The sequence below is a fragment of the Lissotriton vulgaris genome, chromosome 8, assembly GCF_964263255.1.
Source record: "Lissotriton vulgaris chromosome 8, aLisVul1.2, whole genome shotgun sequence".
Classification (NCBI taxonomy): Eukaryota; Metazoa; Chordata; class Amphibia; order Caudata; family Salamandridae; genus Lissotriton; species Lissotriton vulgaris.
In genome coordinates, this window is record NC_141696.1 from 1,268,216,541 (window position 1) to 1,268,233,966 (window position 17,426).

The window sequence follows — 17,426 nt, forward strand, 5'->3', positions numbered from 1 at the left end:
CTTTTTGAGCGCCAGCCACGAACCACACTGACTCTCTGCCCATGGTTGCTGAAGATCCCCGATATCAAAGAGGAACTACTGGAACAAATCAGTAACTTCTTTAAAGAAAATGTAGGTTCAGTGGACTCAGAAAAGACAATATGGGAGGCCTTCCCAGTGGTGGTGAAGGGTAAGCCCTGGCCCTTAGGGTAGGGTATACCAAGACACGACAACAGCACCTCATCCAGATTGAGGGCGACCTTCAACGATTAGAAGAGAACTATAATACTGCCCCCTCAGAGGACGCTAGACACCGCCTGACACTCAGACAAGAGGAATATAAGATCCGGTAGGGGAAAAGATACAGGATGAGCTCCTTTACACAACACACAGACTGTATGAGCTGGGAGACAGAGCAGGGAAACTATTGGTGTGGTTGGGGAAGAGGGAACAGGGTGAGAGATGGGTGCCCCAGTTGACTCTCAGGGACGTGTCGCACGTTACACACCCAAGGGACATAGCCAACGCATTCGCGGACCACCTGGAAATAGTGTACACCCCATCTACTCCATACACTAAGGAGGACTCCCGCCAACTCCTCGTGGATAGCGATATACCAATATTGTCTGACAGCGATAGGGATGCATTAGATGAGGATTTGACAGATCTCGAAATCCAACAAGCAATTAGTAAAATTCCGTCAGGTAAGGCAATGGGACTCAACGGGATCCCCATAGAATTCCTAAAAGTAGTGGCCACCCAGGTGACACCCCATCTGCGGACCATGTTTGAAGAGAGCTATGAGAGGGGTCTTCTACCAGAAGACCAGCAACTGGCACCTATTCTAGTGATCAGAAAACCGGGTAAACCCACCGACGCATGTGGCTCCTACCGCCCAATCTCCCAAATTAATGCGGAAGCAAAGATCTTAGCAAACGACCTCGCCATACACCTGATAGCGGTCATCTCCTTTCTGGTCCACCCAGATCAATCGGGCTTCATGCCTGGGAGAAATATGGCACTTAAAATCAGACACCTCCATAACGTAGTAGCGCAACAAGAGTTTCTCGAAGAGGACGCAGTGGTCCTCTCGGTGGATGCCTCGATGGCGTTCCACTCCATCAAATGGCCATATTTAGTTTAGGTATTGAGACGTATGGGCTTCAGTCCCAAATTTATGGGATGGGTAAGATTACTGTACACAGATATTAAGGGACAGGTCTGAGTAAATAATTATACATCCAGATCTTTCCCACTGAAAAGGGGCACTAGACAAGGCTGCCCTCTTTCCCCCCTGCTCTTCTCTCTGATGCTGGAGCTGCTGGCCTCGTGGGTTAGACGAAATGTCATGGTGAGGTGTTTAAAATGGACGGAGGGACATGATGACAGAATATCATTATATGCTGATGATATATTGCTCTACCTAGCCTCCCCCTTCAAATCCCTTCATGGGGTTTTGAATATTTTCACAAACTTCAGGAAATACTCAGGCTATGCAATACATTGTAGTTAATCAATGCTGTTCGTTCTGAAGGGCCAGGCTCCCCGACTGCCCGCGGGCTGCACGGTGAAGGCCACCACGGAATGCTTCCGCTGTCTGGGGATCTTTGTAACTCCAGACCCCAACTTTTCTATGAGCGTAATCTCGCTACCCCTCTGGCTCGACTAAGGGCAGATGTTAAACACTGGCATTCCCTGCCCCTGTCCCTGGTAGGGAGGGCGGCCCTTTTTAAGATGCTAGCCCTTCCTCGATTCCAGTATATCATTCAAAATTGTCCACACAGGATCCCAGATGCATACTTCTCAGGGGTAGAGAGCGAAATCAGAATGCTGCTATGGGATGGTGGATCCCTTCGAATAGCCATGAAAAAGCTGACTAAGGGGTGGTATGAGGGGGCACTGCCCTCCCAGATGTCCGCCTTTACTATTGGGCATCATAGCTGGTGGTGGTGAACCACTGGATGTACAGGTCCTGGGTGGACCCGGCATACATGCTAGACAGATATCAGATGGGGAGGGCTGGATATCTGGAGGCATTGTGTTCTAAAGCTCGGAAAGGTCGATATGTAGGACGACAGCCCACACAGTGATAATATGGCACCAGGCAAACTCCCATCTGGGCTGGGCAAAGACCCTCACTAAAGCTACGCCTCTGTGGTGTACCCAGAGTTTGGGTCTTCTTGACCGCCACCCCGGGTTTGACAAATGGGACATTATAGAAATCTCTATGATAGGAGACTTGGTAAAGAAGGGTGCACTTCTCAAATTCGGAGACCTACAGAAGACGTATGACTTGGCCCAGGGGGAGGTGTGTAGATATCTTCAAATTAGACACACCCTCACCACAGCTCTCCCAGACATGACAGATATCCAAGACTCATCCACTCCTGAGGACAGGCTTCTTGACAGACCATAGCTCACCAAGGCCATCTCACTCACATATAGAAAACTATGCAACAATCTGCCATATACTTTCCACAAACTTCGGCAGAGATGGCAACTGGACCTGGGGCCTATTGATGACTGGCAGGCTGCATTGATGTCTCCTCGGGAGGCAGCCATAACACTCTGTTACAGACTCATTCAACTAAAAATCCTACATAGATGTTACCTGACATGAATAACCCTGGCGAGGATAGGCTCTAGGATATTCCGGTAAGGCTGCGGTGTTTTTATCTCCGTTACTCTTGCAAAATACCTATTTGCTAAACCTTTTAGAAATTTTAAAATTGTAGTGCTTACTTCATTTTATTGCGCCCTTGCACTGTTACACGCCGTTCTGTTCCCTGCTGGCTTCCCCTCCCTGGTCCACCGCGGCTGTGTGCCGTTTGAGTGGACGGCGTTCCAGGAAGTAGCAGGTCCAATCGCTGGCACTTCCGGTCTGAGGGAGGGTGGAGTTACACTCCCGCGCTCTCCACGATATCAGACGGAGGTGGCCAGTGGACGTGTATCGTCATTCCGGTAAGGCTGCCGGTGTTTTTATCTCTGTTACTCTTGCAAAATACCTATTTGCTGAAACTTTTAGAAATTTTAAAATTGTAGTGCTTACTTCATTTTAATGCGCCTTTGCACTGTTACACGCCGTTCTGTTCCCTGCTGGCTTCCCCGCCCTGGTCCACCGTGGTTCTGTGCCGTTTGAGTGGATGGCCGAGGGAGGGGGGAGTTACACTTCCGCACTCTCCGCGATATTAAACCAATGTGCCAGCGGACGCGCTGCTGGGGTGCCAAAGGCGCGCCTAAGGCAAGCCCGTCTGTGCCCGTCCACGACTGGCCAGAGGCAGGGGCCAGAACCCCTGCTTGTGTCAACCCAACCCCAGGTACCGTTCTTAGATACTCGAGAGATGCACTGATAGCCCCTCTCACAAGGCAGACAATGATAACACACGATGCGAAAAAGCCTACCCAGGATTTACAAACGGCCTATTCTCCTGCCTTGGTTGTAAATGGTGCAGCTTGAGGCAAAATCAGACAGGCAGGGAGGCAGAACTAGACCTCTGCAAATTGTCTTGTATTTATTTTAACGCTAGATCGGTACCAAAGCACTGCCACGATATCTGGGACACTGTCAGTGTGAGGAATCCCAAACTCGTTTTTATCACTGAAGCCTAGCTGGATGAAAATAATTCCCCTGACGTTGCTAATGCTCTACCGGCCAACTACAAAATAGTTAAATGAGATAGGCGCGGCCGAAAGGAAAGGGGGGTAGCGATACTATTTAAGGACCACCTGACATGCCAACCTGTCCAAGTGGCTCAACAGGTTGAACACAAAATGTTAGCTTTCCAGCTACTCCATGATGGTCTCACTATACTAGCTGGCGCTGTGATCTACAATCCTCCTGGTCACCAAGTCAAAGTTAGTACCAGGCTACTTACCCAACTCCTCCCAGTATGCCTAAAGCACAAGAACTACATAGTAATAGGGGACTTCAATGTTCACTACGAAAAAGCTGATAATCCTGTGACCTCACAATTGGAGAACAACATGCAGATCCTGCAATTTAAGCAATGGATCAAGGGGCCGACTCACACAGCAGGGCACACCCTTGACCTACTTTTTTCTAACATCGAACATACTCTAATTCATGAGATAAAACCATTATTATGGACAGACTACTCGCTTATATCATTCTCACTGGGTCTACCGTCTAAAACAAAAAAAACAACCTGCAAGCCCCAGCAGTCAACCAATAGAGCCTGGAGACTAGTCACCAACACATCGTTCCAATCACATTTTTATTGCCATAATACCCAGAATCTGAGCAATCTCCCTGTCGACACTGGAGAAGATAACTTGGAAACGGAAATCAGAGGGACATTAGACCAACTTGCACCTATGCGAAAATCAAAACAATCGCAGAGACACACCACTGAGAAATGGTACACACCACAACTCAAGGTTCTTAAAAGGAAATGTCAAAATATAGAACACCAATGGAGACTGTCCAAACAGGAAACAGATAGAGCACGGTACAAATCCGAACTTAAATCCTACAACAACGCTATAAGAAATGCAAAAAAACTTACTTTGCACAGTGAATTAACGAAAACTGTAATTCAGCTAAGGAGCTCTACAAAATAGTTTAAGAACTCAGCAAACCAGCCAGTATGTCCCAAATTGTACCCCCTTCAATAGAAGCTTGCGAAAAAGTCAGCAACTTCTTTTCGGAGAAAATAAGACAAATTTACTCCACCTTCAGCCCGATCACCAAATCAGAAACAACTAATCGGAATTTCTGGGCCCCTCACCCAGAAGCCCCATCAGAGATGAGCAATTTTTCTCCCCTCACTGAGACCGAGGTCTTAAAAGCAATGGGTGAAGTAAAATCTGGTTCCCCCTAGATCCTTGCCCCCATTTCATTTTCACTCAGATTGCCCCAATCCTTTGCCCCTATGTCACGCAGCTCCTCAATAACTCACTTCAGGTGGTCGCCTTCCCAGACAGCTGGAAACAGGCTGTAGTAATGCCTTTATTGAAAAAAGCAGGAACAGATGTGCTCAACCCTGAAAATTATCGGCCAATCTCTCAATTACTATACCTCTCCAAAGTGCTGGAGAGGTTGGTAAATAGACAACTATCAAATTACCTTTAAGCTAACGATTTACTCAACCCCTCTCAGACAGGTTTCAGGGCTACCAACAGCACAAAGGCCACGCTACTGGCAGTACTGGACAACATCAGAGCACGCACTGACCAGGGAGGAGCGGTAGCCCTGATACTGCTAGACCTGTCGGCAGTGTTCGACATGGTCTCACACATCAAATTTCTGGATACCCTCTACAAAAAGGGAATCCACTCCAAAGCTTTGGAATGGCTCAGTTCGTTTTTAAGTAACTGGACACAAACAGTTCAACTAGGTAATTTACAATTTAAACCTAGCGCCATCAGCTGTGGTGTCCCGCAGGGGGCATCGCTAAGCCCCAGTCTATTTAACGCCTATGTATCATCCTTGGCGAAAATTAGTAGAAAATGGGTAATTGGCATCTGCTCATATGCGGATGACACACAGCTGATGGTAGCCCTTGAGGAAAGACCTGAAGTCACTAAAATAAAACTGCATAATTGCCTTTCAGAGATGGCACAATGGATGTCCGAGCACCATCTGTAATTAAATGCAGGGAAATCAGAAATCCTGCTTTTTGGAAGCGCCAACTTAATTTGGGATGCCACATGGTGGCCGCAAACCCTTGGTACTGCCCCAACCCCCAAGCAATGCGCAAGAAACCTGGGTATCACTATCGACAATGCCCTCTCCATGAAGGACCATGTGCGGGCCCTCTGTGGAAAGGGCTTTGCAACCCTGATACTGCTGACTAGACTCTTCCCTTGGATCCCGCTGGATTGCAGAAGAACAGTCATGCAGACCCTGCTCATAAGCCAGCTTGGCTATGGAAATGCCCTATTCGAGGGTATGAAAGAGCTCCTCTTCACACAGCTACAGGTGCTGCAAAACGCTGCAGCCAGGCTGGTGTGCAACAAAAGTAGATTAAGCTCAGCATCAATGTGCATGAAAAACCTGCATTGGCTACCTATGCGACAGAGAGCAGTATTCAAACTGCTCAGTCATGCACATAAAGTACTACATCTAAACCGCCCTAGAATACTGCAGGGGAAAATCGAGTTCTATGTTCCCACAAGGAGCCTTCGGTGAGGACAGGACGGTGCTTCTTCTCATATCTTGTGGCTTGGAAATGGAATGAACTCCCTCTGGATCTACGCCTCACAACCAACTACCTATCATTCCGAAAAAACTAAAAAATCATCTGTTCCCCAAAGACTAACATCCATCTGTTCCTACCTCATCAGCAGCCTGGCCTTTCTTGCCATTAACGCCTTGATATCTTTAGGGATAAATGCTGCGCTTTACAAATAAATAAATAAATTAATGTACTCTGCCTTCCAGGTTGTCAACAAGACGCAACTTTTTACCACAGGATATGGGAATGCCCGCAAGTGAGGCGCCTATGGGAGGGAGCCACGGAACACATCGTAGAGGCACTGGGGAAGGAACACACCCTCACACCTCGCCTGGGTCTCTTGAATAGATGGGAGCCAACAGACCTTACAGAAATCGAACAACAATTCATGACATTAGGCTACACACAAGTTAAGAGGGAGATAGCCAGGAAATGGGGAGTAGCAAACAGACCCTCACTCCAGACATTGGTTAAAGAATATGATAAATACATGATTGCGGAAACAGAGGTGTTTAAAGCGAGAGAGTGCCCGGAGAAATGGGATAAAAAGATGGGCAAGTGGAATGCGCATCAAGGTGATTTATGTGTGTCCCTATCAACAGAATTAGAACTGAAACGTACAGAAAGGCGACTTCGTAATTCACCCTGATTGCAATGACTGTATTAACCAGATTACTGTTATGTATGATGAAATATTCAAATATCTTTCAAATTAATACATGATTTATTATTGTTCAATTCAGTAAAAATACTTTACAAAAATAAACCCTCTCCAATAACAACCTACTAGAAGATGGGACTTCTGTACCCAGGGCCGACTTTAGAGCTGTTGGCGCCCGGTGCAACAATTAGTTCTGGTTACCCCCCCACTCCATGACCATCTCCTCAGATTCCCTCACAACCACCAAGGTCAAAGTGTCCCATATCTCTGCATAGACCCTCTTTCACATATATTTCATTTGTTTTAAAGCACTGGTAAAGGCTGACTTTACTAATAAGAATCTACCCAAACAAACATTTTTTAGCAATATTAGGTATAGTTATGAAAGACTGGGAAAAAACTGAACGTCCTAACCTATTTTATGCAGTTTACAAGCAGCTCTTTGAAGACAGTTCTAACAGTCGCTGTTCTTTATTCGGGTTGTATCTTATGAACTGCTGAAACAAAAGGATCTCTGTGACAAAAGCAGTAATCCACTCAGCTATCCATATAACATACAGATCTGTGATATGCACAGAATGCATTCTTTGCAGCAGGCATATTAACTCTCTGCGCTACTTTATGGCGAGTTAAAATTGCCACTAGACAAAACTCCGATCTCTCTCTCTCTCTAGCAGGAGCATTAATCACAAGAGTTATCTTGACATTTTTAATGCTGCCTGAAAACTGGCTGCACAAGGAACCTTGCTGAAGGTGTTTTTAAATCATACGTTATTGCTAAACACAGCGCCCGACCCCTGAGATCAGTGCCCCTTCCCCAGGTCAGCGCCCAGTTCAACTGCACCAGTTGCACTGCCCTAAACCGGCCCTGTCTGTACCCACTTAAAAGCAGTACTCACAACAGGAGTTACATAATGAGACTCTCTAACCCATTCATGGGTGCACACATGACCTGGTAATGCAATAAAAGCGTCTTAGATAACTAGATAATTCATGGTGTTTGTCTTTCTCGGGTAGCAGCACAGATGGGAGGAGGGAAACAGCCATTATAATGTGGCTGATCCTACACAAAGCCTTTTCAACTCTTGAGTTACAGTGCATGCACCGTTACCACGCATGGCCTTTACAACTCATCCGTTCACAACAAATTACGTTGTAAAGGTATGTATGGTAAAGATCAGCCGCGGTCTGTGCAGGTAACAGTGGTGGGGCCGAGTAAGGGGGGATTTCGAGGGATGATTCAATAAATATTTAATTTTCCCTCAGCATCGTCCCTCAAAACCCGCCATTACTCTGCCCACCCCCGCACCACTGTTACCTGCATGGATAGCGGCTGGTAAAGGTATATGTGTGGTAAGGGTGTGCACTGTTACCACCAATAGCCTTTACCACGCATGCGTTCACAGTGTAATTTATTGTAAAGGTATGCATGGTAAAGGTAAGGTAAGGTGGTGAAGGCTAACTGCGTCGTTAGAGGAAATGAAGAGACCCTTCCCCTTCCTCTTTACGATGTGCTCTTCAGAAGAGCTAAGGAGGAATTGACGCTGTGGAAGGGTAAGGGGGATTGGGCCTGAGGTTACGAATTTCTTTAATTTTTTTAGGGGGGAGTCCCACAGGGACCTCTTTTAGGGCTCAGGGGAGGGGTCGTTTTTTCAAGGGGTGGGGGTCAGGAGGGGGAAGTTGCGCAGGGGACCACTTTCATGGAGCAGGCAAGGGAAGGAGTCATTTTTAGATGGGCCAAGGGCCGGGAGGGGGTCATGCAGGATCTGCATTTAGGGCTCAGGAAAGGGGTAGTTATTAGAAGGGCCTTGGGCTTGGGGGGGGTCTCGCAGGTGTCCCCTTCTGGGGCGCAAGGGAGGAGTATTTTTTAAAAAGGACTGGGGCAGTGGGGGGTGCAAGGAACCAGATTTAGGACTCAGCGCAAGGGTGACCTTCACCATGAATATCCCTTTAACATTCATGCTTTTACAATTAAATTAGTTGAAAAGGTATGCTTGGTAAAGGCATGGGTTGCAACGGACGGCGCGGTAACGTCATACAGCCATGGGAAGAGCTTAGTCATTAACCTACATCGATTATTATGTCTGTTTTCCCGGTGCTACTGTCATCTGTCCTTTTAACCTACACCTACATTATTTTACATTTCCTTTCTTTCACAGAAATACATATGCTATTTATTTATAAGGTTTCACATAACAATACAATAATCATTTAAAGTCAGACGTATTGGCATTGCCAATGTTTGTTTACATTAGTGCTGGCAATGCTGCACTGAGGTGATCATAGCTGGTAATCCTGAATAGAGTGCCCACCACTGTAATCTTGCCTGATGTTTGAGGCACCTTAATACAGCTACTTCTTTTTAGCTTATTAGAGTTATCACCTGGATTAAAAGTAGACGGTCATCTAGTTTCATTCTAGTCATAGATATTTGAACATTTGATCAATTAGATTGTATTGTATAACGTTTGTCAGAAACTGAGTTACTGGTTGACTGTGGTGTGAGTTCTGGTCAAGCAGCAACCCCAATCCTAGTCACGGTGAGGCACAAGCAAACAAACCTCAAATTAACCTATGCTCTGGTGGCTTGACACCTCGACAACCCCAGAGACCACAACTCCACCACCCTCCTTGACCACCTCGCCAACATCGACTGAAACAACTCGTCACCATGCCCACCGACAAGGCAGGACATACCCTGGACCCCATCTTCGCAGGGGGAAACAGAACCTACCTCTGCCACACCACGCAACCCCAATGGACTGACCACCACTGCGTACACTTCGTCAACAAACCCAAGCTGCCCAGAGCAGCTCCGTGCCCTCCGCGAAGAAACTGGAGCAGAGTCACTGAGGAGCAGCTCAACTCCACCCTCAACGGCGACCCCCCACTGCCACAATCGATGCCAACCTCGCAGCCAGAGTACTTCACACTTGGATTTCCAGCTGCATGAACAAGCTCGCCCGCTACGCAACTCCAACAGACGGCACCACAGGAAAGCCACCTGTTTCAACACCAACCTCCAAGAAGCCAGACGCACCTGCAGACGTCTCGGGAAGAACTGGTGAAGCAACAAGACGCCTGAAACCCATACCACCTACAAAAATGCCATGACCGAATTCCACCACACATCAGAACCACCCAAAGAACCTTCATCCACAACAAAATTCTCTCCAACACCGGCAACTCCAAGGAACTCTAACGCATCATCCAGGAATTCACCTTATCCGCCAGCGAAACCACAGACATCACACCCTCCCAGGACCTCTGCGACAAACTTGGAAAGTACTTCCACCGGAAAATCAAGAACCTCTTTGACAACTTCAATGACCAAATACCCAATCCCGCAACCACCTCACCCTCCAGCAACACCAGCCAGCCCACCATCGCCTCCTGGAAACCGGTCACGACCTAAGAGACAGCCTCGACCAGGAAAAGCATCCACTCTGGAGCCCCCACGGACCCCTGCCCACCTCACATCTACCACAGAGCTGCCATTGCACCAGAATTATGACACACCATCAATGCCACCTTCATGACCGGCTCCTTCCCCGATGACTGGAAACGCGCAGAAGTCAGACCCCTGCTCTAGAAACCCTCAGCAGATTCCACAGCCCTCAAGTACTTCAGGCCCATCTCTCTCCTTCGCTTCACGGCAAAAGTCGCTGAGAAGACCGTCAAAGCACAGCCGACAAAGTTCATCGAAGACAACTCCATCCTCGACCCCTCCCAATCTGGATTCTGCAGCAACCACTGCACTGAGACAGCCCTACTCACTCCCACAGTCAACATTCGCAGCCTCCTCGACCAAGGACACACCGCAGCCCTAATACAACTCGACCTGTCAGCAGCTTTCGACAAAGTCTCCCACTGCACACTCGCCACCAGACTAAACGACGCCGGCATACAAGGAACCGCCCTCGACTGGATCCGCTAGTTCCTCACCGGCAGAAGCCAAAGAATCAGACTGCCACCTTTCCTCTCTGAACCCACAGAAATCAACTGCGGAGTACCCCTTGGATTATCACTCAGTCCACCCCTCTTCAGCATCTACATGGCCCCCCTCGCCACCATCGTCAGACAGCACGGCCTCAGCATAGTATCCTACGCCAATGACACCCAGCTCATCCTCTCCCTCACCAAGGACCCCACCACCACCAGACTCAACTTCCAGGAAGGAATGCAGAACGCCGCGGCCTGGATGAACAACAGCTGCCTGAAGCTCAACTCGGAGAAGATAGAATTCCTCGTACTCAGAACCACCCCATCAGCATGGAACAACACCTGGTGGCCCACCGTACTTGACAGTCCTCCGATCCCCACGGATCATGCCAGAGACCTTGGCATCGTACTCGACTCCTCCCTCTCCATGAACACGCAAGTTAACAACATTGCATCCAGCTGCTTCAACACCCTCCGCATCCTCCGAAAGACTTTCTAATGGATCCCTTCCAAGTCAAGGAAGACAGACACCCAAGCACTCATCCTAACCAGCAGATTGGACTACGGAAATGCCCTCTACGCCAGCATCAACAAGTCTCCACTCCGCAAGCTCCAGATGATACAGAACACCGCAGCCAGACTCGTCCTCGGCATCCCCTGACATGAGCACATCAGCCAACACCTACGGAACCTCCACTGACTCCCCGTCATGAAAGAATCACTTTCAAGATACTCACCCACGCCTACAAATTCCTCCACAACACAAGACCCCAATACCTCAATGGGAGAATCTCCTTCCACGTACCCAAACCCCCCCCCCCCCCCCCCCCCCAGCGCCTTGAGACCCTCACAGGTGAGTAGTGCGCTTAAAACCCCCCGATTGATTGATTGACACAGAGCAGTCAGCTTTAACTTAGAAGCAATGTGCAAAGAATTTTTGCAACATTTCAAACAGTAACATAGTGAAAACATCACACAGAAGGATCCCACACCTGGTTAGAAAACTAGAGGTCAATTAAAATAATAAAACAAGACCAAAACAACAAGAATCCAACCAGTAGAACCAGAGTTATGAATTTTGAAATAATAAACTGCAATATAGCACCTAAAAGCATATTGCCCCAAATGTGGCTAACTGGTAGTGCTGAACAAGGTCAATGTCAAATATTCAGGCCGACCGCAAAGGAGGATGGGTTGGATTCAGTCCCAGATTATTCCAGCTGAAGGTTTACCTTCTCCGGTTGTGTTCCAAGAGCCTTGTTCGTGTTGGAGAAGGGCGGGAGGAGCAAGGAGGGCATCGCGGGCAGTGGTCGGCATGGCGCTAAGAGCAGGGCGTGCATCACAGATAGGCGGGCTGGTGCTTCATGTCAGTGGTCCCCCGGGGGCTGTCATTGCTATTGTGCGAAGAGATGGGCTGGCAGTGGGGGGCTCACATTTGCCCTCAGAGCGAGCGAGCGGCACGGTTCCAGCGCAAACGGAACAGTTTATGATTATGAAGAGCCCAAAAGCATGAGTTCAAGAGCTTCAGAGCCAAAACAAGGGTGCATGACCTGAGAGTCACCACCTGGGGTTCAGGAACCTGCTGAAGATAGGTTCAGGAGCTGTTGGGGAGCCTTTATCATCCCTGAGGCTCAGATCAGGAGGTCAGCAGACTAGACCTTTGAGTCACTCTGCAGTGTTGGGTAGAAAATTAAGTTGCAGGTCCAGTTCTTCCCCAGTCAAGATGTCAGCAGGTCAGCACAGCAGGGCAGCAGTTCCTTTAGAGCAGCAGTCCAGCAGATTGGCAGTCCTTGTATCAGCACAGTAGTCCTTCTTCATGTCAGAATATCCACAGGTCCTGAAGTGCACTCAAGTGGTGGTGTCTGAGGGCCTTCTTTTATACACAGTTGTGTCTTTGAAGTGGGATGAAGCTTCTGGATGAATGCACAAATGCCTTGCCTTAATTGGCTCCAGACTAACTACAGGGAGTATGCAGCCCTTTGTGTTTAGACAGAACACAGCCTATTCAGGTGTCAGAGATGACCCATCCTGTCACATCTAAGCTCCCATTGTGTGTGGCTGTCTAGGAGGAATAAACAAAGATCAACTGCCAACTACACCCAGTCATGTGACCAGAGACAGGCTGCTGGCAGAAAATGGGTAAGGCAAGAGAAAAAAAGTGGCTTTTTCAGAATTGTAATTTAAAATCTGACTTTACCATAGTTTGGGACTTTAAATTAGGATTCCAGAGATGCACAACATGAACCACTTATCTCTTCCCATTTGGAAATTACACTTATAAAATGTAATAAGGCAACTCCAGTGTTATCCTATGGGAGAGATAAGCCTTGCAGTAGTGAAAAACTAATTTAAGAGTTTTCCACTACTGGGACATGTAAAACATAAAAGAACATGTCCAACTTTTGAAATATACTGCACCCTACCCTTGGAGCTGTCCAGGGACTAACCTAGGGGTGACTTATATGTTTTAAAAAGGAATATTTGGGCCTGGCAAAGGGTTTATTTTGGCAGGTCGAAATAGCAGTTTAGAACTGCAAACACAGGCTACACAATGGCAGGCCTGAGACATGTTTAAAAGGCTTCTTAAGTGGGTGGCACAATCAGTGCTGCAAACCCACTTGTAGCATTCGATTTGCAGGCCTTGCGCACATGTACTGCCACTCCACTAGAGACTTACAAGTAAATGAAATATGCCTCCTGGATATAAGCCAATTCTACCTTTTTTAATGAGTGAACACAAGCACTTAAGCACTTGGTAGTAGTAGAAAAGTGCACAGAGTCCTAAGGGCAGCAAAAACAAATTCAGCAAAATATGGAGGGCAAAGGCAAATATTTGGGGGTGACCCTGCAAAAAGGGCCAGGTCCATCACCATTGCTTCAGTTCTTCCAGGTTCCACATTGTGCTGCTCATGTTAAACATGAACATATATAAAATTCTGCAGCTTTGTTATTTGCAGACATGTAGTTACCACAGAAAAGACCCCTCCCTAAACCTTCAGTGTCATGTCTCACATATACAACAACCGTGTGAATTAATGATGGACTGGCTCCACTTACCACATGCACATACCCATTGCATATTAAAAGTCTGTCAAGAAACAAGGCCTTCCAGATGTCTATCGAAGTTAGGTAATAAATAATTTGAGAGGCCTGACAGAACGCTACCTTTGTGAGCTCTCGGGTTCCCCTCCATCCTGTGGCATCCGGAGCTCCCCACTAACGTTCTGCATTGTCACTGTTGGGTATAAACAACATAAATACAAGTGTGGAACTTACTCCTCATCCCTCATGGGAGCCGCACATATCCATAAGGGATGCAATACATTAACTTCCGAGCCTTGCCGTGGGGTGCAGCAGCCGCAGCCAGCGGTGACATGGGGAGGGGGAGGGGCAGGGTGGGGGTAGTAATGTATGGATTACGGAGCTTCCCAGGTAAGTAAACATTTAAATAAATAAAACGAATTTCGTTGAGTGCACTGCATTCCCAAATGCAATGCAGTGCCCGCAACAAAATTTGTTTTATTTATTTAAATGTTTACGTACCTGTAAAACTCCGTAATCCATACATTACTACCCCCCACTCTGCCCCTCCCCACGTCACCGCCCTGCAGGTACTCCCACTGCCGGCCATGGCTGGAGTGCAGTTAACTTCCCTACTCAACTTTCCCCCTGTCCAAGTGGACTTCTTTTCTGTTTCTTCTTTGTCCGGGGTTACCCTCTTCCGCTTGATTTCTAAAAAATTAAGGGCCTCATTTAGATCTCAGTGGATGGAATACTCCATCACAATATTAAGTATCCAATCCCCCAAGCTCAAAATCAGGCCCAGTAAATGTTTGCTTTTTGTCACAATATTTTGTTAGTATATATGCTGGCTATGGTATTTTGCAGAACAATATTTTTGTTCTTCATATTGTATCTCAATGTCCTGCTCTCTCGGGGTCCCCCGGTCCTTCTTTATCTCTGTTGGTATTTCCCAGTCCTGTTTCTCATGCTGTTCCTTCAAAATATCCATACATCCCTCGTCGAGAATCCATGTGTACCAATACATGCCTCTCTGTTTTCTGTATATCCTTATCCCAACACAAATTAATACATTCATTGATAAACTATAAAAAGCAATAAAATAGAAGAACAGCATTTTATCAGTCCCAATTTGATGATGTCCAGAATTTAAGGAGATTATAAAATGGCACCCAAAAATCTTTGTAAAGTGGTTTATCTTAGATAGCAAGGCTCAATAAACTGGAATCTCTATTATCATGTATCCTTAAAAAGAAAATCCTGCTTTCATTTAGTCATTGCCTTATTGTCATTGTATGTGTTATTGATGGGATTTAAATGTGTCAATGCTTCTTTCTTCTATTAGGTGAAGCAGGACCTCCGGGGATCCCAGGAAAAGATGGCAACAAAGGAGAAAGAGGACCACCAGGTGAGAAAATATCAATATGTCAGTTTCTAAAAGTCAGTGGGCCCGATTCACAGAATGAACGTAAGACTCAATCCTAAACTTACTACTGTTTTGGTATTCACAGATTGCACTTACTACTTTTGGTATTCACAGAATAAACTTACTACTTTTGGCATTCACAGAATGCACTTACTACTTTTGGTATTCACAGAATGAATTTACTCATTTCGGTATTCACAGAAGTTAGGACTCCTAACTTTAGGACTCCTAAATGCCTTCTGTGAATACCGAAAGTCTTAAAATTAGGATTTTTCTCAATTTAGTAGTAGTAAAGTTAGGACTCCTAACTTTACTACTACTAAATTGAGAAAAATCCTAATTTTAAGACTTTTGGTATTCACAGAAGGCATTTAGGCGTCCTAAAGTTAGTAGTCCTAACTTTACTACTACTAAATTGAGAAAAATCGTAATTTTAGGACTTTCCGTATTCACAGAAGGCATTTAAGAGTCCTAAAGTTAGGAGTCCTAACTTTACTACTACTAAATTGAGAAAAATCCTAATTTTAAGACTTTCGGTATTCACAGAAGGCATTTAGGAGTCCTAAAGTTAGGAGTCCTAACTTCTGTGAATACCGAAATGAGTAAGTTCATTATGTGAATACCAAAAGTAGTAAGTGTATTCTGTGAATGCCAAAAGTAGTAAATTCATTCTGTGAATACCAAAAGTAGTAAGTGCAATCTGTGAATACCAAAACAGTAGTAAGTTTAGGATTGAGTCTTAAATTCATTCTGTGAATCGGGCCCTATATAACTATATACTACAAAAAGGTGTCATAATGTGATACTTTGTGATGTATTTTTCTGCCAGCAACAGTAATGATAAAAATCTGATTTATTTAGAATTCTCTGCACTGTAGAATAGGGGATAAAATTCCGCCTGTGGATGTTTAGCCACAATGTCTGATGTTGCTGACAGATTTAGATTCAATGAGCAACTCTGGTAGTACATTTTCTTCACTGTCTGATGCCACTGATGGAATTTGCTCTTACATGTGTACCTCTAGTAGTGAAAATAGGAAAGATTTGTGTTGCGGGATGATTAATGAAAGTGGATGAGCATGCATCTTCACTCTCGAATTCTCCTTGTGCGCGGTTTGACATGTTAGTCAGGAATGCTCTTGCCAGGTTCCTGAGCTCTGCCGTCTTAAGCATTCTTCTGCAACTCTCAATGTACCTGATTCACAGAACTAATCTGAGACAAAATCCTAAACTTACCACTTTTAGTATTCACATAATGCAGTTAGTAGTTGTAAAGTTAGGATTTTGTCTTAAGTTTGACTTAAGACAAACTTTAGAGAAATTTAAGACAGACTTAAGACAGACTTAAGACAAACTTAAGACAGACTTAAGACAGACTTAAGACAGACTTAAGACAAACTTGCGACAGACTTAAGACAGACTTAAGACAGACAAGACACAATCCTAACTTTACTACTACTAAATGCCTTCTGTGAATACCAAAAGTAGTAATTTAGGATTAGGTCTCAGATTAGTTCTGTGAATCGGGCCCTATGAGTATATTTGACATAGGATTTCTCAACACTCCTGTGGAGGTCTTGTGGTGTCACTGATGCACAAGTGGGGCATTGTGTAGAGGATAATCAAGAGAGAGGAGTTGGCCTAATGGCTAGGGCGGTTGACTTTGAATCTGGGGAACAGGGTTTGAGTCTCGGAAATGACGCTGAACATCCTGTGATTCTGGGCAAATAACTGAATCTCCCTGTGCCTAACAAAAAAAAAAATTAAAAATGAATGTGTCCTCATGTAATGCAACTGGTCCTGTGTAAAGCACTCTAATACCTGATTTGGGTCAAGTTTACGCTATATAAAACTCTAAAGCAACAAACAAAAAAAGGATTCATCCATCAATGTGTGCCATGGAACTTATTCACATAGACATGTAAGAGTACGTAATAGAGTACTCCTGCAGTACTCTTTTATATGCTCTTTGTGAATTGGCCCCAAAACATCTAAACTGGGAATCAAATGGAAATGTTCATGGACTATTTATATACAATTAGTACAGATTAAAAAGGACTATGCCCTCTTTGCATTTTTACTAATAGGGAGATGGATTTCTTAGGGCCGATCCACAAAGCTATATAAAAGTATGTAAAACAGCACTCCTGTCGTTCTACTTCCCACACTCATGAATGCTTTTGTGAATCTGTCCTATGTA

General features: G+C 45.8%; 1 protein-coding gene across 1 annotated transcript in view; it reads left to right on the top strand.

Moving 5' to 3' along the window:
- C1QTNF9 (C1q and TNF related 9) overlaps positions 1-17,426 on the top strand; it is a 189,186-nt gene that overhangs the window by 144,901 nt on the left and 26,859 nt on the right. The window contains exon 4 of the mRNA XM_086933466.1: positions 15,146-15,208. Within this exon, the coding sequence (XP_086789592.1) occupies positions 15,146-15,208 (63 nt within the window). The remainder of the gene's footprint in view (positions 1-15,145; positions 15,209-17,426) is intronic.